The following is a 23,108-nucleotide window of genomic DNA, read 5'->3' as shown; positions in this document are numbered from 1 at the left end:
CCCTTGACCCCTTGAACGAAATCAAACCTGGGATCCTTTGGTCCGCAGGCTGACGCTCTATCCACTGAGCCAAACTGGCTAGGGCAAAAATTACATACTTGTTTATAGAAGAACATTAAAAAGAATGGCATTCTGGCCTGCCTGGTGTGGCTCAGCGGTTGAGTGTCCACCTATGAACCAGGTCAGGGCTCATGCCCGGGTTGCAGGCTTGGCCCCCGGTAGGGGGCCTACAGGAGGCAGCTGATGGATGATTCTCCCTCATCATTGATGTTTCTCTCTCTCCTCCCTTCCTCTCTGAAAAACAAAAATACATTAAAAAAAAAAAAAAAAAAAGACCGACATTCTTATATTTATATGTGGAAGAAATAGGCTATAAATACTTGCTTTTCTTCTGCGGGGAACAAAATATCTTTGCATTTTGTTTCCTTCATATATGGTATGAAAAATTAATTGTCTCTCTAAGTTATACAAGTGAACTTGGCGAATAAAAGATTTATTAACTCAGGATATAACTTTTTTATGGGACAAACTGCCAAGTGTCTTAGCATCACTTGTCAGATGACATTTGACAGCAGCTATAATACAGAGATTGCACAATTTTAAAAACCGTAATAAATATGGCCAGTTAATAGCGGGCTCCAAACTCCCTCTTGCTGTTCCCGAGAAAGGTTTGATGGCTATGATCCATTAAGAAACATCTAAATGGGAAGAAACACAGAAGTATTTTTATGAGTGTCATTTAGGTTTGTTTTTTTTTTAAATAGAAAATGCTCAGATAAACTAAAGAACTTAAGGTTTAACTGTATTGCTAAAAATCTACACATAATATTCTTGAGCAGTTCAGACGAATAGGACTGCAGAAAAACCTAATTTTAAGGGCCACAAATTCATCTCCTAAATCAATATTCTCCCTTTTTGAAAAAAGCAATTTTATGCCACTGAGCACAACAGACTGGAAGTGAACATTGGAAGTTATTAATGAAAGTTAACAACACGTAGGCTTATTTTAATATGTCTATTTTGGACCAAAGGAGAGAAAACCCCCCACAATATTTAGGTTTACTAAAGCTACTAATCCATGATCAAAATAAAAATATTTACCTTATATCTAAATTCAAAATAGAAGTAATTTGTATGCATATTTTATATATAAAAACATTTGGGTGGAGAAACCAAGATGGCAGCATAGGTAAACACCTGAATGGCTGCCTCGCACAACAATTTCAAAACTACAACTAAAAGACAAAACGAACATCATCCAGAACCACAGGAAGGCTGGCTGAGTGGAAATTCTACAACTAGAAGGAAAGAGAAAAGCACACTGAGACTCAGAGGAGCTGCGGAAGTAAAGGCAGAGGTACGAAGGTGCGCGCGGAGAGGGCTGGCAACTGAGTACATGACTGGCTTTCTCAATCCGGAGGGAGACACAAGCTCCCAACTGCTCTGAACTCCAGTTCCAGGTGAGACTCTGGGGACCCAGACTCATACGGGAAGAAACTGGACTGTCTGGCAGCGGGTGAAACTCGAGGGCGGCTTTCTCTCTGAGGTGCTTGCAGCTATTACTGTGGGACACTGAGACCCAGGGGCCTCTTAGAGCAGGGCTGACGGGAAGCCATTGCTGTTTGCTCCGCCCTGAGACTCTGCCCCATCCAAGCTGAGTGCAGAGGCTTTTGCATATGAATGGCCGGATCCTTTGAATTCTAAACTTACCTAACAAACTGCAGCTGAGTCAGTGAGACCCAGAACATCCAAAAGAAGGATGCAAACATCCAGCTTGCATTGCTTCACAGGTGGGCCTCATCTGGGCACCTCCAAAACCCAAACAAAGAAGAGGAATCTGCAGATCTTTCTGTAGCTCCTGCTGGGAGGCCTCAGGCAGAGGCTAAATTAGCACCTCCTTGGAGATCCAAGAGCCAGTGTACCCAGGGGTCAGAGGGGGACCATCCAGATTACAACTCCTCAGTTCCATAAGGGACACACTCAGGGGGCAGACTCGGTGAGCGCAAAAGCCCCACTGAAGCAAGTCTTGTCTCATAGGGGTGTCTCCAGCAGAGAGTTTCTCCCGGCGTAGACACAGCTGATCCTCACAGCCAATTGGCCTGGAGGTCAATTCCTCCCAGTGATACTAACAACAATCAAGGCTTAACTACAACAAGACTGTGCACACAGCCCACAGAGGGGTGCACCAAGAGTGTCCACCTTAGGTAACTGGGGAGGCCGAGCCACTGGGCTCTATAGGACACCTAGCACACAAAGCCACTCTATCAACTCAGGGAAGCAGCCAAAATGCGAAGACAAAGAAACAGATCATAAATGAAAGAAATGGAGGAAAGCAAACTACTGGATATAGAGTTCAAAACCACGATTATAAGGTTTTTCAAGAATTTTCTAGAAAAGGCTGATAAATTTAGTGAGACCCTCGAGGATATGAAAAAGGACCAACTAGAAATTAAGCATACACTGACTGAAATAAAAAATAATATACAGAGACCCAACAGCAGACTAGAGCAAGAATCAAGTCAAAGATTTAAAATACGAAAAAGCAAAAAACACCCAACCGGAAAAGAAAAAAGAATCCAAAAATATGAAGATAGTGTAAGGAGCCTCTGGGACAACTTCAAGCGTACCAACATCCGAATTATGGGGGTGCCAGAAGAAGAGAGAGAACAAGATACTGAAAACCTATTTGAAGAAATCATGACAGAAAACTTCCCCTACCTGGTAAAAGAAATAGACTTACAAGTCCAGGAAGCGCACAGAACCCCAAACAAAAGGAATTCAAAGAGGACCACACCAAGACACACATCATAATTAAAATGCCAAGGGCAAAAGACAAAGAGAGAATATTAAAAGCAGCAAGAGAAAAACAGTTAGTTACCTACAAGTGAGCACCCATATGATTGTCAGCTGATTTCTCAACAGAAACTATGCAGGGAGTGGCAAGAAATATTCAAAGTGATGAATAGCAAGAACCTACAACCAAGATTACTCTACCCAGCAAAGTTATCATTCTGAATTGAAGAGCTTCACAGATAAGAAAAAGCTAAAGGAGTTCATCACCGCCAAACCAGTATTATATGAAATGCTGAAAGGTATTCTTTAAGAAGAGGAAGAAGAAGAAAAAGGTAAAGATAAAAATTATGAACAACAAATACATACCTATCAACAAGTGAATCTAAAAATCAAGTGAATAAAAAATCTGATGAACAGAATAAACTGTTGAATATAATAGAATCAGGGACATAGAAAGGGAGTGGACTGAATTCTTGGGGGGAAAGGAGTGTGGGGGGGTGTGGGAAGAGACTGGACAAAAATTGTACACCTATGGATGAGGACAGTGGGGGGGGCGGTAAGGGCAGAGGGTGGGGTGGGAACTGGGTGGAGGGGAGCTATGGGGGGAAAAAAGAGGAACACTTGTAATAATCTGAACAATAAAGATTAAAAAAAAAAAACATTTGGAAGAATATATACCAAAATGTTAACAGTGATACTCTCTCTTGGTAGTGAGATTTCAAGAGATTAAGAACTTTGTGTTTTTTTAACTCTTGCAAATTTCTCTTTTTTTCCTTAGTGAACATTTATGTCTTAGGTAACTAAAAAAGAAGTAAAAGCAACTGATACTCAAGCACCACATTAACTAGTGTTTCACTTGCTTCAGTTTGAAAAGCAAGACTTTAGGAGGAATCAGGAAGCTGGAAAGCAGGTGGCCCAGATGTAAAAGCAGAGCTGGCCCAGGTCAGTGACTGGCCTGAGGCCACGTGGCCGCTTGGTGCAGAGCTGAGAGGGGAGCCACTACCTCTTCACTTGTGGCCTGGGACTCTTATATAAAAAGTATATGCAGTCACATGTGAAAACACATTGCTCTCCAAAACAAGTCTGGCTCAATGTCAAGACCCTGGAAATAGAAATGGCGTCAGGCTGGTGAGAGTCCAGGTAACTGCAGACAGCTTTACCTTCAGAATCTCACAGGGCGCGGCGTCTGCGGGCACGGGGTTCCCACGGTGCTTTGAGTACTCAGTTATCAAGACGGAAGCTTCATCTATACTACAGCATCAGAAAGGAAAAGAAGGGCATGAGGAAACTTTTGGGGGTGGTAACTATGCTCGCTATCTGGATTGTGGTGATGGCGTCACCGGTATAGACATGTCAAAACTCATCAGATTGCATGTCTGAAATATGTGCAGCCGGTTTTACATAGATTTTGTGTAAAAAAAAAATAACACTCGTTCACAAATGACAGCAAGTGATTATGGTTGGACCCCAGTGATACAGTAGCAGAAAGAGATCTGTGCTGTGGTCAGGAGAGAGGACGCCTCCCGTGTGATCGGCAGTTAGATGAACGGAGGGGTAGACCCAAGAGGCATTTTAATCCCTTCCCTTTCTTCAGGGTCACCCCATTTCTTCTTTCTCCTTTTCACTTTACAGATCTGTTCCCAACCCTATCCCAAGAGAAGCTTGTTGTTTCTAAACTTGTGGATGCTGGAAAATCAGGTAACCAAGCTTGGCCAACATTACGACACAGGAAGCCATCGATTCTCTGAGCCAATGCTAAGAACTAAGGCTGTCTTTTGGGGTTTCAGAGCAGAGCTGTGAGACGCCTACTTTGGGGGTTCAGGCAGCTTGTTTGATTCCAAGTGCATGTTCCAAGGGACTGGGCTACAAGACAACTGGCCTCTGGGAACTGGTAGTAATGCTACAAGGTAACGTTTGGAGCCTTGAGTTACAACCAAACAGCTCTATAATTGTTTGATACTTTCCTCTAAAATAAAGATACAATTTAAGGACATTCTATGGTAAGTTTTTTTTTTAATTGACTTACCTTACTTCATTTGCCAAATAGTTTACCAGGTCAGTGATGTTGTTGGTGTTTATCATGTGCAGTTTCAACACTTGAAAGTATTTTGTCTTTGCCAAAATCCCAAACTCCTTCTTATTTCTGATATTATTCAGAACCAGATTTTGAATCTATAGAATGACAGGTATCGTCATATTAACAAGGTGTTGAATACCAAGTCCTAGTTAATTCCGAAACATTTCTGACAATCAGGAGTGAGATTATTATTGTGATGTAACTCACTCTTTTGTGAGGGGGTGGGCAGGGGGGACGGGGACTGCGCTGGCCCATTTCAGTACTGTATACAGTAAATAAGTAAAAAGTGATTGTGGTTAAGCACTTTGGGACTTTTTATAAAGCACAGCAATAAACAAGACAGCCAGGGTCCCCGCCGTTACAAAAATGTATAGGTTTTAATAAAAGCAAATGAATTGTATGTATTAACAAAAAGATTGAGATAGTAATTTTCCGCTTCATCCAGGTTTCGGGAAAACGATTACCTTCTAATACCTAATTTTTCATAGCAAAAAGGAGGTGAAATTTTCTCTTACTTGATGTGAAAACCCTGCCAGCTGGCCAGTACTCATATGCTCCTCCAATTGCTGTAAAATGACCTGAGGGCTGCAGGAGTTCAGAAAGTTCTAGAGAAACAAATCAAAACATAGTTGACGGAAAAGCATAATTACTACTCATGTCTGTCAAATCTGTAAAGTATTCATTTTTTAAACTTGAAATATCCTAAGGGATTTCTATTATAGGAAAAAATGCCTCTGTCAACCAAAAATTATTGAAATAAGGTAAGAAGCACTTTACAAAAATGCCCATTCCAACAGTAAGAGCTGTTTAATAATAAGCATGTATTCATTCTAAGTGCCAAAAGGAATCTATTTAAATACTCGCACTCTGAAGAGCAGCAACAGATGAGGTTATGAATAGTCAGAACAAATCAAAGATAAGCACAGACGGCTTTGAAAAAAATAAAACGCATAGAACAAACGACAAATGAACATTTCCAGATGCTTTGTTCTACTTGTTCTGTGTTACAACAGGAATGAGAGTTTGTTTGTTTTGTTTGTCCTCACCTGAGGATATTTTTCCATTGATTTTTTTAAAAAAATAGATTTTTATTGATTTCAGAGAGGAAGAGAGAGAGAGATAGAAACATCAATGATGAGAGAGGATCATGGATCGGCTGCCTCCTGCATGCCCCCTACGGGGGATCGAGTCCACAACCAGGGCATGTGCCCCGACTGGGAATCGAACCCGGGACCCCTCAGTCCACAGGCCGACACTCTATCCACTGAGCCAAACCGGCTAGAGCTTTCCATTGATTTTTAGAGAGTGGAAGGGAGGGGGAGAGACAGAGAGAGAAACATTGATGTGAGAGAGACACACTGACTGGTTGTCTGCCGCACACTCCCCGAATCGGGCTAGAGATTGAGTCTGCAACCGAAGTACGTGCCCTTGAATGGAATCGAACCTGGGACCCTTCAGTCCGAGGACCAGTGCTCTAACCACTGAACCAAACAGCAACTTATTTTTTTTAAGTTTTGTCCTTAGAATGCTTGCAGCTCCCTTTGTGGCACCCACACACAAGACCTGACTCTCCGCTCTCTTCTCCTCCCACCTCCAACCACGAAGTCAAGTCTTCTCCCTCTAGCTCATTTTCATTCATTGCTACCACCTACTTTGGGGATTGATCCCCTCACGCTTTCCTGGCCTCTCCACAAGGTTGCTGCGCATGGATTTAGTGAGATAAGAGCTTCCCCAGAGTGTCCTCTTTCCTCCGGTCCAGCTGACGTGGATTATTCCTTCTGAAATATTTCTGATCATTTCACTTGACTCTTCTGGGAAAACTGACTGTCCCCTACGGACAAAGATGCACTCTTAAGGCATCCCTCAGACTAGCCCCCCTCTGTCTTCCAGTCTTACCTTCCACTAAACGCCCCCACAATCCTGCCCTGTCCATACTGATGTACCCCTGGCTTTGCTGGTTTGGTGAGAAGAAAACGCAACCTTTCTCAGGGGACATGCAATTCTCAGACCTTCCCTTTCTTTGGCAGCCCCAGAGGCATGGTTTCCAAGATACCTTAATCTGCTGGTGTCTTTTTTCTGAGTGGGGCAGGAGCATGAGACAGGCTAATGCAAAAGCTGGAAGCTCTAACTGGACATACTGCCTGGCGACTCCGATCATGTCGAGATCATCCGAAACGGGACATCTTTGAGAGAGCACACGATTAGTCACGAGATGACACTGTCCGAATCCCTCGTTTCCAGGGTCCCACACTTATCACTTGCCTGAGCTTTCCGTAATTTTAGACACTGAAGTGCTGGTGCGTAACACCTGCTTAGCAGTGAGTAACTCCAGTCTGCTATGGCATTCTTCCTGCAGTAAAAGGATCTACCCACAGGACTGCAGACCGCTGGCTATTGCTATGATTATGTCTGAAAGCCTCCACATAAAGACAAACTTTCTACGAGACAACACTGCGTCACTCGGGGTAGTCACAAGCAGTACTCTATCCTCACGTTACACTTGGGGACCAATGGGATATCTGTTTACCAGTGGTACCACACATGGAAAGTCGACATTATAAAAATAAGAGATATTTAATTTAAAAACAAGTGGTATGTTTACCTTCCCAAGAAAAAGAAACTACCCACACCAGATATCTATTAAAAAGGAATTTTACAAGCAAAAAATTGGATTTTTTTTTTTTTTGGTAAGAAAACAAATATTTCACTTACTCAAGAATAGCAATGAGACTCTCACAACAATCTGATAACTGGCTGGGGCTTAAAGGACAAGAGGCTGAAAATGAAATAGACAAACAAAAACAATGTGTACACACGCACAACCACAAAATGCTACCCTCCGTGGCCCAGGGGAGGGGACAATACCTGAGAGCAGTGGGACCTGGACCACACGCTGCCAGGCCTTGCTGAAGTAGGGCACCTGTGGGGACAAGTGTGTCGGAATGCACGCCTGGGTTAGCAGAAGCTACTTTACAGTCACAACACACACCCCCAGAGCTGACATGCTGGATGCTCAACCAAAGTCCTCAACTGATACTCTGTGTTTGAGGTTATTAGATTGTAGGATAATTTTTCAGCAGCCCTGGCCGGGTAGCTCAGTTTCAATAAATTGACACTTCTCTCTCTCAATTAAAAAAAAAAAACAAAATCCCACTTAGTTGTGAATTTTACATATGAATTATAAATTTTTTTGATTGTTAATCCTCACTCGAAGATATTTTTCCATTGCTTTTTAGAGAGAGCGGAAGGGAGGGGGAGAGACAGAGAAAGAGCAACATTAATGTGAGAGACACATCGATTGGTTGCCTCCCGCATGTGCCCTGACCAGGGCCAGGGATCAAGCCTGCAACTGAGGTACGTGCCCTTGACTGGAATCGAACCCAGCACCCTTCAGCCCGTGAACTGAGGCTCTATTCACTGAGCCAAACTGGCTAGGGGTGTGTGTGTGTGTGTGTGTGTCTTAATTTTTAAAAAATGAGATATGTGTTGATATGTAACAATCTGGACGACACCAATACATTATATATTTTTATGTAATAATGATGATGCGGGTGCACAACTTATAAAATTTAGAAGAAGATGACGCGGTTTCTGACTTTAAAAATCTTCAAAGTCTGTGAGGGGCGGTCAAACATGTAATTAAGGTAAACTGTGCTCTGCCAACCATCACGGATGAGTCAGCGCTTTGGGGGGTGATGCACGGAGCCTGGAGAACTGGGGACAGTGAGGTCTGGGAGGAGGTGGCATCGGAGCTGAGTGCTCCGGAGTGTGAGCACCACTGTCAGGAACGTCATCCCACAGCCGATCAGCTCTGTTCTTTACTAAGGAGACAATCACTAACCCAGAGTGCCCAGCAGTCACAAGGCCAGAGCGTATAGAGATTAAATTCTATAAAACTTACTTAAAAAAAAAAATTACATACCTGCCACAAAGGATGGATGCTAGAAATGGCTGTTAAAACTTTCCTTAGATATGGAATCTGTGGGAAAATAAACAAGAACTGAAATGTTCCGAAGATCACCACATGACATAACGGATTCTTTCAAGGGGAGTATCAAATTTGTCTTCCATGAGAACCACCGGAGCAGTTCGCTTCCACATCCACAAATATCAAACGAGGCCAGAGAGCGCCCCCCCCCCCCCCCCTCTGTTTCCTGGGAGATTTGATTCATTTTGAGCCTGCACTTCCTCTGGCCTCACACGAAGTCCTGAGCCAGGGAGGGCGGACGTTTGCAGCATGCATCTATGCATCTGTTCCGTAACGAGCACCGCCGGCCACTGCTGAAGCGCCGCCGGGCCAGAGCGGGAAACGACACTGCGGGGTAGGGTACCAAGTCTTACCATGTTGAAGCCAAGCAGCTTTTGCAGGAGTCCGTTCCACAGCTGCAGGTCATAGATTTTGTATTCTAAACAAAGCTCAGTCACCAGCCTCACTGCCTAAAGGAGAAAGAAAAACCGTACGGCTACGGCACCAGACAATCAAACCATCTCTGCGAAAGGCATCCAACCGACCTGGGCTCCCACTGCCCCGGAGACTAACGTCCCACAAACAACGAGGAGGAAGTGAAGCTATGCCTCTTCCTTCCCAGGGACATCTCTTCTCTCGTCCAGAGGAGGAGAGACAGGCCTTGGGAAGGATTATTTCTTCTTGACAGGGATGGCCTTAGCCTTCAGGAGGAGAGTAAGGGACTCCCAAGTCGCCTCGTCACCCGCCAGGACAGGACAGGAGAAAAGGTGTCCAGCAGCGGACTTGCTCGGGAATAGTTTCTCTGGTTTTGTCCTTCAGGAAGCTGAGATGACGGGCGACTCGGCGTACATACCATGGATTCGTGGCTGTGGTTTTTCCATAGACCCTTAATCATGCCTTCCTTAGGGCTGTTGCAAAATAATTCATAGGTGATGGGGATATTCAACATCTCGAAAGACGCCAGAAAAGTTATACATTTCAAGTAAGATCTGGAAAACAGAGGCATTCACAGTAAACATTCTCTTAGGCCACGTTCACACTTAAAATAAAAGCCACCATCTGGATAAATTAGGCCTGTTTGTTTTTAAATGCCTATTTTTGGTTTCTGAAAAGATTCACTGAATATCATATTAGGAAGAAATCAATTGGAGCAAGAGGAAGAAAACACTGTGTCTAAAGGTCTCGCAGGAGCGAGAAGGAGAGCTTCTCACAGGCCTGTTTCCCCGGTGCCAACATGTCAAGGTCGCCCAAGGCCCGTTTCCACGCCTCGGTAATGCCCTCTTCCGAACCACGGCCCCGCCGGGGACCCTTCCAAACAACGACCCGCTGCTGTTCCTTTTTGTTGTTACCTATTTCTTAACACAATTTTAAAAGTCTACTTACTTGACTTCTTCGATGGGCTTTTTGAAGAGAGATTCTATGGTTTCCTTGTCAGCCAAATACAGGAGACACTGAAGAGCCCGTGTTCGGTGGGCAAAGGTTAACTGGCGCATATCTAATGTCTGTAAAACCAACACGGTGTGGGGAGGTGCATGTTTGCGTGCTGTGCTTGAGTCAAAACTCAGGTAACGTAAGCAACATCATTTAAAAAAAAATTAAAGTCATGCCAAAGCCGGTTTAGCTCAGTGGATAGAGCGTCGGCCTGTGGACTCAAGGGTCCCGGGTTCGATTCCGGTCAAGGGCATGTACCTTGGTTGTGGGCACATCCCCAGTGGGGGGTGTGCAAGAGGCAGCTGATCGATGTTTCTCTCTCATCGATGTTTCTAACTCTCTATCCCTCTCTCTTCCTCTCTGTAAAAAATCAATAAAATATATTTAAAAAAAAAAAATTAAAGTCAATCTCCGCTCTGAGGGAGTCAGTAGTTGGCAAAGTGTGGTCCATGGAACCCTGAGGAGTGTTCTCGAACTCCTTCAAGAGGGAACCTTCAAAACTGTTTTCCTAATAACACTGCTGGCTCGAATCTAGGAAGGGACACCCGCTGTGGCAGCGCTGCTGTATCCATCCTTCCCGGCCCCGCACCGGCAGCACTGAAAATGAGTGATGACCTCCACTCACGAAGGTTCTCGCTGAAGCAGTAAAGATTAATTTGATCAAAGCTCAACTCTTGAATAGATTAATAAGAGCACACATTTGAATATTAATTAAAATGTACTCATGAATATTCTGTCTAACAAAATGGGAAGTGTGTGTAAGGCATACTGCAGCCAGCGTGATGGTTTTTTCAGGGGAAAGCACTTGTACCTTGAGCTCAACGAGCCACTTTTCCTGGAATGCCATTTTTACCTGAAATAATAACTGAAAAAAAAAAGGGGTATTTCCTTGCCCTAACTGGTTTGGCTCAGTGGCTAGAGCGTCGGCCTGCGGACTGAAAGGTCCTAGGTTCGATTCCGGTCAAGGGCATGTTCCTTGGTTGGGGGCACACCCCCATTAGGAGATGTGCAGGAGGCAGCTGATTGATGTTTCTCTCTCATCGATGTTTCTAACTCTCTATCCCTCTTCCTTCCTCTCTGTAAAAAATCAATAAAATGTATGAAAAAAAGGAAAAAAGGGGGTATTTCCCTCTCGCTGTCCAGGACACACACCTTAGCTTCTCACACTTTCCCCCTCTCCTTCCTCCTATCCTTCTGGCTACACCTTTGTCTCCCTGGGTTCCAATGGCCTCCACACATTTCTACATGCACAAGCCTGAAAGCAAAGAGGGGAAGCAAAAGGGATGGTTCGGTCCCGCTTAAATTCAGGGCGTGACTGGAGGGGAAGCCAGGTTGCGCAGGGCCCCGAGGCCAGGGTGGAGTTTTCTCTGGTTGGCCCCTTGCTATGAGGAATGCTGACCAACCAGGGAGTTAGCAACCCTGAGTGCAGATAACCTGTGGGAACTGGCACACCATTCGGTTTGCTAAGCAGGATGTTACAGAAGCCAGCACTAAATGGAGTTGGGCAGATATTACAAAGTAAGGCATACTTTGAATAAGTACACAAGTGAGCATTATCCTAATCATCTGTTAATGATATTGAGCATGGCAAGTATGCAGAGAAAAATATTAAGCTGAGTTTTGACTAAGTTCCTAGGACTTACAGTTGTAGCTGATGTTGCAAATATAAACAGCATTCTTGAACTATAATCAATCGGACGAGACTGGAGGAGATACAGGACTCTGAAAAAGGTTTTTAAAAGTTATATTTAGATACACAGAGAAAGTCATCAGGCACCTGAAGGGTTACGGGTCAAGGACATTTTTGCTTTCCCTTTTACCTAGATGGTAACACAATAAACAGTTTTCTCATCTATAAAATGGCTAGTTGATCTCTGATCATTTAAATTCTCTCTATTTAAGAAATTAACACAAACCATAGCTGCAAAATACACTGACTACTGCGCACGGACGATTCTGTCTTCGTTCACAGGATGGTACCAGTGGCACTGGGCGTACTGGGCGCACTGGGCGGGCGTGGGGGTGTGGAGCTTTCAGTGGGAAAAGGCCGGAAGTTATGAAATTGGCACGAAGGAAAAAATCCCTTTTGCGATTCCTTTCTTGGGATTCTCTCACTCTCTTGAGTTGTTTCCACGACTTCCCGGTGGCTAATTTAGTCAGACAACCCAGGACCTGCCTCCCTCGGGCTTAGCCAAAGGTGCCTCTGCCCCCAACACTACGCAAGCACACGGCGAAGTCCAGAGGAAAGGAGGCCATGGGGGGGGGGGGGAGCGTGGCCAGCTCTGTCCAAACCAGGAGATTCTTTCCTTGGGTTTGTCCTTCCACGTCCTCGCTCAGATCTCCAGGGCTGATCCAGGCTTCCTGGCTGACCTGACCTACTTCGGGCCTAGACCAGGAATGGCAGAAAGCTAGCCTGTGTGTCACCACGCCCTCTCCCACGCCTGGGCCAGGCCTCACTAATGGGTTACCGCATTCTTTCTGATTCGGGCCCAGAGAGTCTTCTCCAGTCGTGACCAATCAGACTGAGCACACTGGGTGACACCGATGTGCCTTTTTTGGTCTCAGTCTCAGGTTGGAAGGGGAAGAAATCCTGGTGGCCCACGTCTGAGCCAACCCAGCTCAGCAGAGGGAGAAAACATAAAGGGGCCTTGGGCCACGGTCTCAGCTAATTGGGAAGGTTTCCTTTGCCTGAGGTGCAGTCTCTGCTAAAGGTGTTCTAAGAGGCCTCGACATTAGTAAGAACTCGCTGAAGGTTCAGAAATTCTGAATCTTGGCTGCTTCTTATTTATTGCGCTGGAGATACTTACACCTGCTCACAGCCATATATCAAAGAATTGATTCTTCTCAGAGACTGACCCAAGCTCTACCAGGAAAGGATTTTCAAAACCGACCCCTGACAAATTTACTAGTAAGATTCCCACTGGGCAACAGGATATAGATAAATATACGCAAAGAAAGAATACCTTCGTAGTGCTTCATCTTCTTGAAGTTCAAATATTTCTGATGGGTTCTTTGAGAAAGTGAAAAAGAAGAAAAAAAAGGTCAAAGCTTAATAAAGTTTGTTGAGCTAGATAAAATTATGAAAACTCTATTAGATGAAAAACTCAATATAAAAATTATGTCTAGCCTTGGCCGGTTTGGCTCAGGGGATAGAGAGTCGGCCTGTGGACTGAGGGGTCCCAGGTTCGATTCCGGTCAAGGGCACATGCCCAGGTTGCAGGCTCGATCCCCAGGAGGGGATGTGCGGGAGGCAGCCCATCAATGATTCTCTCATCATTGATGTTTCTATCTCTCTCTCCCTCTCCCTTCCTCTCTGAAATCAATAAAAGTATATTTAAAAAAATTTTAAAAAATTATGTCTACATGCAAATTTCAGTACGATTCATTACTTTAAGATTCTTGCTTAGAAAATGGGTTTATTAACATTCATTCAGTCAAGAAAATATCTACACATATGTGCATGGCCCATGGACACAGACCATGTGGCGGTGAGGTCCTGGGGCAGGGGGTGCGGGGGTGGGTTGGAGGGGGTCAGTAGAGGAGACAAGGAGACATGTGCAATACTTTCAACAATGAAGAATTACACACAAAAAAATGGTTATTTACTGAGCACTCTCTATGTGCCAGGCATCATTCTGGGTACATGGGTTCCCCGAGTAAGCAAAACCAACACTCCTGTCCTCCTGAAGCTTACAGTCTTGGGTAATTTTTAAAAGAAAAGGACTCTATGAATTTTAAATGAGTCGTTCACCAATTCAGTATATTTTTATGGGATTTAACAAAGCAATGTTTTAGGTGCTGTGTACGGACCAAGTTCCTGGCCTGGAGGAACTTCCGGTTTAGAGCTCCAAACGTGTAAGTTAAAACATTCCGGTTCCCGAGTCAACCGCGTATTCTAAAGGGCCTAGATATGCCTCTGCCTCCTCTGTGCGCACTGAAGCCCAGACTTTGTTCTTGGTAAATACTTACAGAGGAACCAGTACAGGCATTTCTACATGTGGATTGCTGAATTCCTCCATAAATTTAGATTTAATGACATTATTTCTAAAAAAACTGACATGGGCAAACCCACAATGAGACTTTTTACAAACCAAACTGGCCTTCACCCTTCCAAAACAGTGTCCGTCAGAGTTAATATAGGTTCAAGTGAGAATTCATGGACACAGACAACAGTGCGGTGAAGGCCTGGGGAAGGGGTGGGAGTGAGGTGGGGGGAGTCAATGGGAGGGGAAAGAGAACATCTGTAATACTTTCAACAACAAAGATAAATAGTAAAAAAAGAATTATCAATAGATGCCAAATTGGGGCATATGTATGGTGGGGGAGGAGTTTGAAGAGAAACAAAATATACTGTTTCAAAGTACAGAGTAACTGTGTAATAGAGAAATAGAAAACATTTTCACTAAGGTATCTAATTTTTTAAAAAAATAGGTTTATTTGCATTACACTTTAAAAAAAATATTTTCATTGATTTCAGAGAGGAAGAGAAAGAGAGAGATAGAAACATCAATGATGAGAATTATTGATCAGCTGCCTCCTGCACGCCCCCCACTGGGGATCGAGCCTGCAACCTGGGCATGTGCCCTTGACCAGAATCGAACCCGGGACCCTTCAGTCCGTAGGCTGACGCTCTATCCACTGAGCCAAACCAGCTAGGGCTAAGGTATCTAAATTAACCTCACCTATTAGGGCAAACAGACATCTGGGCCTCCAAATGTCATACCCTGAGAAGTACATAATATCGTTTAGGTAGTACTCTGGCCCAAAATGCATAATTCGAATCTTATAATGAGAAAACATTATACAAATCCAAATTGAGGGGCAGCTTAGAAAATAACTGGATTCTACTCTTCAAAAATGTCAGTGTCACCAACAACAAGGAAAAGTCATGGAATTGTTCTAGATTAAAAGAGATTACAAATGTAACAAATAAATGTTGCACATAACCCTGAACTTGATCCTGGTCCCAGGGGGAAAAATTGCTATAAAGAACATTATTGGGACAATTGGTTAAATTGTAACATGGACTATAGATTCAAGTCTGTTTGTAGTGTATCAATATTATGTCAATATTGTTATCTGATTTTGATAATTATACTGTGGTTAAGTAAGAGAAAAGCCTTGTTCTTAGGAAATATGCTTGTAACTATTAAAGGGTAGAGGGGCATGACGTATGCAACTTACTCTCAAATGGTTCAGAAAAGTATTATATATATATATTCATAATATATAATAGATATATTATAGGGAGAGTAATAAAGCAAATACGGCAGAATGTTGAACTCGGATGGAGCTGGGTGAGGGGTAGACAGGAATTCTTTTATACTACTGCAACTTACCTGTGTGATTGAAATTACTTCAGAATAAAGTAAATCCCATGAATCTGAGTATAAGAACAGGCCATTTCTTTTATACCTATATCTACCTGGAATCACCAACTAAAAGATAAAATAGTTGCAAAATAATATTTAAGCTAAAAGAAAAAGTGGCCCAGCCAGTGTGGCCCAGTGACTGAGCATCCACCTATGAACCAGGAGGTCACGGCTCGATTCCCAACCAGGGCACATGTCCGGGTTGTGCGCTCGATCCCAGGTGAGGCGAGCAGGAGGCAGCTGATCAATGATTTTCTCTCATCGCTGATGTTTTTTTTTTTTTTTTATCTCTCTCCCTTTATCTCTGAAATCATTAAAAATACACACATTTTTTAAAAAGTAAACAATGTCATTAAAACTCATCAGATAATAGGAGGTACTAAACTGAACAAAAGTTTCTTCTTTGAAGGTTCTGTGCTCCCAGTGTGAGACAACAGATATGAAGGATGCTCTTGAGGACACACTTACTTCGCCAGGTTTTGTGGTTGGGCACAGCCATTTTTTCAGCAACATGTCCCACACTTTTTCCAAATTGATTTCATTGACTTCGGCTATTTCTTTAGCTGCTGCGTGAATATCTAAAATATTCAAGATGAAGAATTAAAAAAAGAAAAGTCCACATTCTCAATGCAAGAGAACTGAGAATCAAATGATGGCTCTCCTTGGACAAAAAGGTAGCAAGGGTGTTGTCCTCACCGGGATAGTCTTTGCCAGATGCATTCTGAATTCTGAGGTTGATGCTAGGATGTTCGTACAGACTGACGATGAGATGTGCTGGTTTTCCAATCACTCTCAGATGCTCTGCCGTGTTCAGCTTGTGGGCTATGAGCACAGCCTCTGTGCCTGATCGCCGGTACTGAATGTGGAGCTTCTTCAACAAAGCCTCGGCTTTTTCACGTGTTTCATCCTTTAAAAATGCCCAAGCACAGAGAAACGCTTGCTTTCTAAATCTCAAGGGAGACACAGAATATCCTTCTTTATCAATCATGGGAGGGAGGGCCCTGCCTTAGTTATATCCTTCAGGATCCAATACAAAGGCCTGTTTTCTTTTTCCATTTTAGGCATCCAACCCTGGAAAACCCTGGAAAAAGCTCACCAGGGCAGGATGAGGAGGTATGCTAGGTGAGCACAATTTAAATAAAAAAGAAAGAGGAGCCTTCGATTTTAGAGCTCAGACACACCTTAGGTGGGATATTCTGTAGCCATCTCTCGGTTAAATACAGGCAGAATTTCAAAGAGGACATCTTGAAGGAACCTGAAAAGATGAAGACCAGAGCAAATCCTAATCCTTTCAAAACAATGTATTTTAGTCAAATTAGCAAGTTTTGTGGGTTTTTTTAGTTATAAAAATGCATGCTCATAGTAAAGAACAACCTAAACAGGACAGAAAAATACAAACTAGGAAGTAAACCCAGAGGCCCCTTCTTTAGCTTCTATTTCTAAGTCTTTCTTTCTTTTTAATATATTTTATTGATTTTCTTACAGAGAGGAAGGGAGAGGGATAGAGAGTTAGAAACATCAATGAGAGAGAAACATCGATCAGCTGCCTCCTGCACACCCCCTACTGGGGATGTTCCTGCAACCAAGGTACATGCCCTTGACCGGAATTGAACCTGGGACCCTTCAGTCCGCAGGCCAATGCTCTATCCACTGAGCCAAACTGGTTAGGGCAATATGCTCTATTTTTAAAACCACTTTCTGACCAATGAAAAATTAAAAAAAAAAAAATTTTCAACTTTTGTTACAACAAAAACCATGGCAACGAGCACCTGTGTTTGTGAACCTGCTTGATTAGGTGAGACTATCTAAGGACTCGTTATTGGAAGTATGACAAAACAGCTGACCATCCTAAGGGCAGTTAAAGGAAGAACCCCTACCTTCTGGGATATCCTGGGCAAGACTGAAGGCAATAGCCACTGCCCACTCCGGGTTGACTATCGACAGCAAGTAGGACTCGATGGTCTGAGCGATCTTAGTTATTTCCTTGTTAATCAATGTTGAGGACTTAGCTGGTGGGGACTTCACTAGTTTTGGCTTCAGTTTGTTTTCAAAGACATGCTTGGCGACAGACACATACAGAGTGTCCAAAGAGAACTTCAAAGAAGAAAAAAAGAAAAGTTAAGGCTGATGAATAGGTGAAAGAAAGCAGCATAAAATCCTCTCCCCAGGTCCCGATTAGTGAAAGGATAAGGAAGCGTCTTGCAGAGCTGGCGCCCAGTACCTTCATTAACTTGGAAATGAGGAGCAGGGTGGGGAAGGATTCTTCACTGAGCTCTGTAGCTGGAAAGGAAGCAAGGGCGGTGTGATTTGCTTAAGAAGAAAACGTTGGCTACTCAGTAAAATTCGTAAGAAGTGAAAGAACATACAGAGGATTTTCCAGAAGTTCTGCGCCGTGCCAAAAAATATTAGGTGGAAAGGCAGTCTGGTTTGGGCGGCTGATGGCAACGTTATCACATGCTCCAGCATATACTGATACTCGAGGTCCACCGGGGGGGAAATTCTTCTGTAGGACTTCAGGTGCTTTAGAAGACTCAATGCCTGTGTCACAAGAAAACACGTTTTCCTTCGAGATTAAATTAACCCTAAGTGTCTTAAAATCATCTACCTCTTGACTGGCCAGTGTAGCTCAGTGGTTGAGCGTAAACCTATGTATGAACTAGGACAGTGGTCAGCAAACTCATTAGTCAACAGAGCAGCAAACTGCGGCTCTCGAGCCGCCTGTGGCTCTTGAGCCGCAGTTTGCCGACCGCTGAACTAGGGAAGTCCTAGTTTCATTGTGGGCTTGATCCCAGTGAGGGGCATGCAGGAGGCAGCTGATCAATGATTATCCCTCATCATTGATGTTTCTATCTCTCTCTCCCCCTTTCTCTTCCTCTCTGAAATTAAAAAAAAAATAAAAAAATCACCTAACTCTATACCATCATAGATTTCTGTTTCTGTGATGGTATTGTTTTCATCAAGATAATGAAAATCTTTTGTAGTTTTACCTTTAATGTTATTCTTCTAAACCATAATTAATATGCTCATGAAAGAAATTACACCATGTAAATCCAGTGGAACCCTGCTGCTGGTGGGAGGCTTGGTAAAGGAGAGTGTGGCAGTTCCCTATGCTCTCTTCAAACAGTTTGAGAGCTATCTCCAAAACACGTGATTTCATTTTAAATATAGAGGCAGTAGATCTAAAATTAATCCTCTGTATCCTTTACTTCTCTTTGGTTTATATCTCATATTTCTCAGGCTTATATAAATTATCTTTTGAATCAACTCATTTTAATTTTTTAAAATCCAATTTAAAAAGAAGATATAAAAGCTACTATGACCAAAATTCAGAAAAAAACTAAGAAGTTACTGTACAGAAATAGAATGGAGTGAGTCCTAGACCTACCTAATAGAGAAAACACCTACATGACATACCCCCCGCCATAATAAATAGTTTTGCCTTAATTTTTCCAAATCAGTCTGTTACTGACTTCGTTCTCAGATTTAAAACGCCTCGCTACAGCAAAAACTGAATTCAGGTAAGTGATAAAAATATGGGAAGAACGAAAAAACTATTTATTTCTGTATCCCTTTTAAAGAAAAGAAACTAGAATAAAACGTGGAGTTATTTTATTTTTTTTTTTAATATTTTTATTGATTTCAGAGAGGAAGGGAGAGGGAGAGAGAGATAGCAACATCAGTGATGAGAGAGAATCATCAATTGGCTGCCTCCTGCACGCCCCCTACTGGGGATGAAGCCAACAACCTGGGCATGTGCCCTTGACCGGAATCAAACCCCGGGACCCTTCAGTCCGCAGGCTGTCGCTGTATCCACTGAGCCAAACCGGCTAGGGCTAAAACGTGGAGTTTTAAGGAACCTCAAAGGACTGTCCAGAAAGACATGGGATAACTAATTTTTTAAGGATCGAAATAAAAATAAAAATATAATTAAAAAATATATTTGTTATACCTGGTTAATATTAATGTTGGTTATTTTTTCATCGGCTCTTTCAATAACTTTCAGGACAACTTCAACCATTTCATAGTCATAGGGATCCAACTATATAAAAACAAAAATATATCAAAACCTGAGAAGATGGTACCTGGCTGGTAAGCTGGTTTTATTCAGTTATGTTCATTAGTACAGAGACTACAAATACAAAATCTCAGTGCACAGCAATGGTAAATTAGATTATTCTTTAAAAAACAAACATTTTCTCACTTCTAAAATTAGTTGTTAGGATAAACATACATGCTTTAAAATGTCTCAAAATGCCTTTTTTAAAAAAGCTGGATAAAGCAATATTGTTTTAATAAAGAAAGGTTCTTACATCCTAAAACCCTAAAAAGATAAATATATTAAAATTTTATAATTTTGGAAGATTGTAAAATTAAAATTCTATTTCTTCCATTTATGATGGGAAAATTAGAATAGAAGGAAACTGACCTTTTCTGGGAAATGACATAACTAAGAGTGTAGCCTCTAAGCAAATTTCTCCAAGGTTTTGATTCCAGCTCTAATCATATACAGACATGAATAATTAATTGGGTGGCATCTATATGTTTATAAAAAGGAAGTATTCTCTTTGTTCTTTGTTTCTAGTTAATCATTAGGGGTTTTTTTCTTCATTTTTTAAATGCCAACCCAAGGCACATGAATAACACTGAACAAAGTGGGAAGATGATCTCTATGGTACCTAAAAATTTTGAGCAAGTTATATATAATTTTTGGCCAAAGCGCAAGCAAAATATAAAACTGAAGTATTTCTTATAATCTTATTTCTCCTTCCATCTAACTTCATCCCACCACCAAACTACCTCTTGACCTAAAAATTCCAACTCTCAGATCTCCTAACAAAAAATAACAAAAATAATTAAACAAGAAGGCAAACATGTATGCATGAAGATATGCATTGTAACAATTTATAGTAAAAAAGAAATTTACAAATAATTTAAAACTTCATCTATAAAGGCCTAACAAAACACAGATTTCATCCATATTGTGGAATAACAAATATGTATTTGTCAAAAAAGAGATAGATGGATTTTTACTGACATGTAATAATAATATAGTAAGTGAAAAAAGAGAGGAACAGGATAATATATTTAGTGTAAGATAGTCACCAAGCTATTAACATTTTTACCTATGGGAGTAGGGTTAAAATTTTTCACTTTTTATGTTTAGACCTTTCTCTCTAGTTTTTCAAAGAATATGTGCTATTTATTAAAATCTGAAAAAAAAGGCTGTATGTACTTTTTTAAAAAAGAAAAACTGCTGTATTAAGCTATATTAAAAATCTAAAATTACTTCAAAAGTAAAAGTTTATAAAATAACGCAGGGCTTACATTTCCAATTTGTTCCTATATAGCCAATTAATTAAGTGGAGAGGGACATTTAAAATGACCCGATGTGCTCATTCCACCACCCCTCTCCCTCACAGAACATGCCACTAAGGCTGCTGACCACGTTCCCTTCACCACAACTCTACCTTATGGAGTATCCCACTAAGACTGCTGACCACGTTCACTCCACCACAACTCTACCTTATGGAGTATCCCACTAAGACTGATGACCACGTTCACTTCACCACAACTCTACCTTATGGAGTATCCCACTAAGACTGATGACCACGTTCACTTCACCACAACTCTACCTTATGGAGTATCCCACTAAGACTGATGACCACGTTCCCTTCACCACAACTCTACCTTATGGAGTATCCCACTAAGACTGATGACCACGTTCCCTTCACCACAACTCTACCTTATGGATTATCCCACTAAGACTGATGACCACGTTCCCTTCACCACAACTCTACCTTATGGAGTATCCCACTAAGACTGATGACCACGTTCCCTTCACCACAACTCTACCTTATGGAGTATCCCACTAAGACTGATGACCAAGTCTTTGGTGCTCGTCAGCAAAGGCACCATTTCCAGGGCTTTGGCCAGGAGCCTGGCGTGCTGCTGCGTTGCGGAGGCCGAGCTCGCGTCCCCCTGGCTGTGGCTGGCGTTCGTGTTGTGGAGCAGTGTCTCGATGAACAGCTGAAGAGCTGCATCACAGTTCAGCTGAAAGGTGCTAAGAGAAGTATTTAGTTACACACCAAACCCCGCAAATGCATGCGTTTCCACACAAAGTTCTTGGAAAACTTAAGTCCCTGCTCCTATCGCTGAAATCTAACCCTCCTGTTGTCCAGTCTTACAATCAATCATTTTTGTGGCTATTAGCAGGGTCTCTGGAACCAGAGAGAGCTCACAGCTCTTCTTAAAATTGAAGGTATTTATGCTCAAGATGAGACTGAAGTCTATCTAGGCAAGAGATATATAAATTGACGACAATATGCAATAAAAACTGTAAAAATTAAATGAGATGTGTGTGAAAGCTCTTTGAAACTAATAATGTGCCAGGAAATTGGTCATTTTATTAGAAACATCTAAGATATAAATTACCAATCATCTATTCCTACTCATCACAGTAAATTGTATCTGTAAGTAACATTTAACATTTAATTTTTTTATTCACTTATTAAACTATTTTTAAAAATTCTCCATAAATCCTACTTTTCACTGATTTTGTATTTAAGATTACCTTGCTCCTAAATTGATCCGAGTTAGAAGTTTAATTGCTCAAAAGAATACTCCCAAACTTCCCTGACTGTGGGAGTCATCTGCAGCTCCTATTAAGGATCAGATTCCTGGGCCTTTGCCCAGACCTGCCGGAGAAACACCAGGGAGGGGCCCAGGAATCTGTATTTTTGATCATGTGTCCTAGGCGATGCTTATCATGAGGGGAGTTTGGGAAAACACTTAAAAAGGTGCTGTCTTAAGAGAATTTAATCCTGGATTTATTCAGTTTGAGGATGAGCAAAAGAAAACACCATGCCTAGCCAATGTGGCTCAGTGGTTGAGTGTTGACCTATGAACCAGGAAGTCATGGTTTGATTCCCAGTCAGGGTACATGCCCGGGTTTTGGGCTAGATCCCCAATAGGGGGCGTGCAGGAGGCAGCTGATTAATGATTCTCTCCAATCATTGATGTTTCTATCCGTCTCTCCCTCTCCTTTCCTCTCTCTGAAATCAATTGGAAAAAAACAAACAAAACATCAGAGGTCTGGGGACCACACGTAATAATCATCCTTACTACTGTGTTCTCACGGGAAGGATTGCCAGTTTGTATGGCTAACAGCAAGAATCCCATTCAAGCTTTAAGAGTTACCTGCAATATTCCAGAATGAGGCTTGTGTCCACATCTGTATTCTCCACAAGAGCTTTAATGAGGTCTTTCTTGGTGAGAAAATGTTGCCTGAAAACCGGCTGAAAAGAAATCTAGAAATAAAAAGAGCAAAACAAAAACCACACTAAACTGAGATGCATTAGAATAAGGGCACCATTGTGTTGTGCCTTTTTACTATCTTTTTTCTTTTTTCTTTTTTTTTTACAGAAAAGCATTTTTCTGAGACTCCCCCAACTTGTTTTTTTTTAGCACA

At 42.2% G+C, this 23,108-nt stretch overlaps 1 protein-coding gene across 1 annotated transcript in view; it reads right to left on the bottom strand.

The window, feature by feature from the left end:
• Positions 1–477: 477 nt before the first annotated feature.
• The window catches only part of KNTC1 (kinetochore associated 1), a 61,728-nt gene continuing 39,097 nt past the window's right edge, over positions 478–23,108 (bottom strand). The window contains exons 43-64 of the mRNA XM_054712496.1: positions 22,838–22,947; positions 21,494–21,701; positions 19,590–19,679; positions 18,007–18,178; positions 17,862–17,920; positions 17,518–17,734; positions 16,822–16,895; positions 16,337–16,547; positions 16,109–16,218; positions 13,232–13,278; positions 11,912–11,990; positions 10,221–10,339; positions 9,691–9,826; positions 9,212–9,307; positions 8,793–8,849; positions 7,736–7,790; positions 7,583–7,646; positions 6,924–7,053; positions 5,386–5,475; positions 4,820–4,965; positions 3,954–4,044; positions 478–698 (exon numbers count right to left, since the gene is read on the bottom strand). Coding sequence (XP_054568471.1) covers positions 678–698; positions 3,954–4,044; positions 4,820–4,965; positions 5,386–5,475; positions 6,924–7,053; positions 7,583–7,646; positions 7,736–7,790; positions 8,793–8,849; positions 9,212–9,307; positions 9,691–9,826; positions 10,221–10,339; positions 11,912–11,990; positions 13,232–13,278; positions 16,109–16,218; positions 16,337–16,547; positions 16,822–16,895; positions 17,518–17,734; positions 17,862–17,920; positions 18,007–18,178; positions 19,590–19,679; positions 21,494–21,701; positions 22,838–22,947 — 2,382 coding nt within the window. The 3' untranslated portion in view covers positions 478–677. The remainder of the gene's footprint in view (positions 699–3,953; positions 4,045–4,819; positions 4,966–5,385; positions 5,476–6,923; positions 7,054–7,582; positions 7,647–7,735; positions 7,791–8,792; positions 8,850–9,211; positions 9,308–9,690; positions 9,827–10,220; positions 10,340–11,911; positions 11,991–13,231; positions 13,279–16,108; positions 16,219–16,336; positions 16,548–16,821; positions 16,896–17,517; positions 17,735–17,861; positions 17,921–18,006; positions 18,179–19,589; positions 19,680–21,493; positions 21,702–22,837; positions 22,948–23,108) is intronic.

Source organism: Eptesicus fuscus, chromosome 23 (assembly GCF_027574615.1).
Source record: "Eptesicus fuscus isolate TK198812 chromosome 23, DD_ASM_mEF_20220401, whole genome shotgun sequence".
Lineage (NCBI taxonomy): Eukaryota > Metazoa > Chordata > Mammalia > Chiroptera > Vespertilionidae > Eptesicus > Eptesicus fuscus.
The sequence above is the reverse complement of the archived record's forward strand: the minus strand, read 5'-3'. Positions and strand labels throughout refer to the sequence as shown.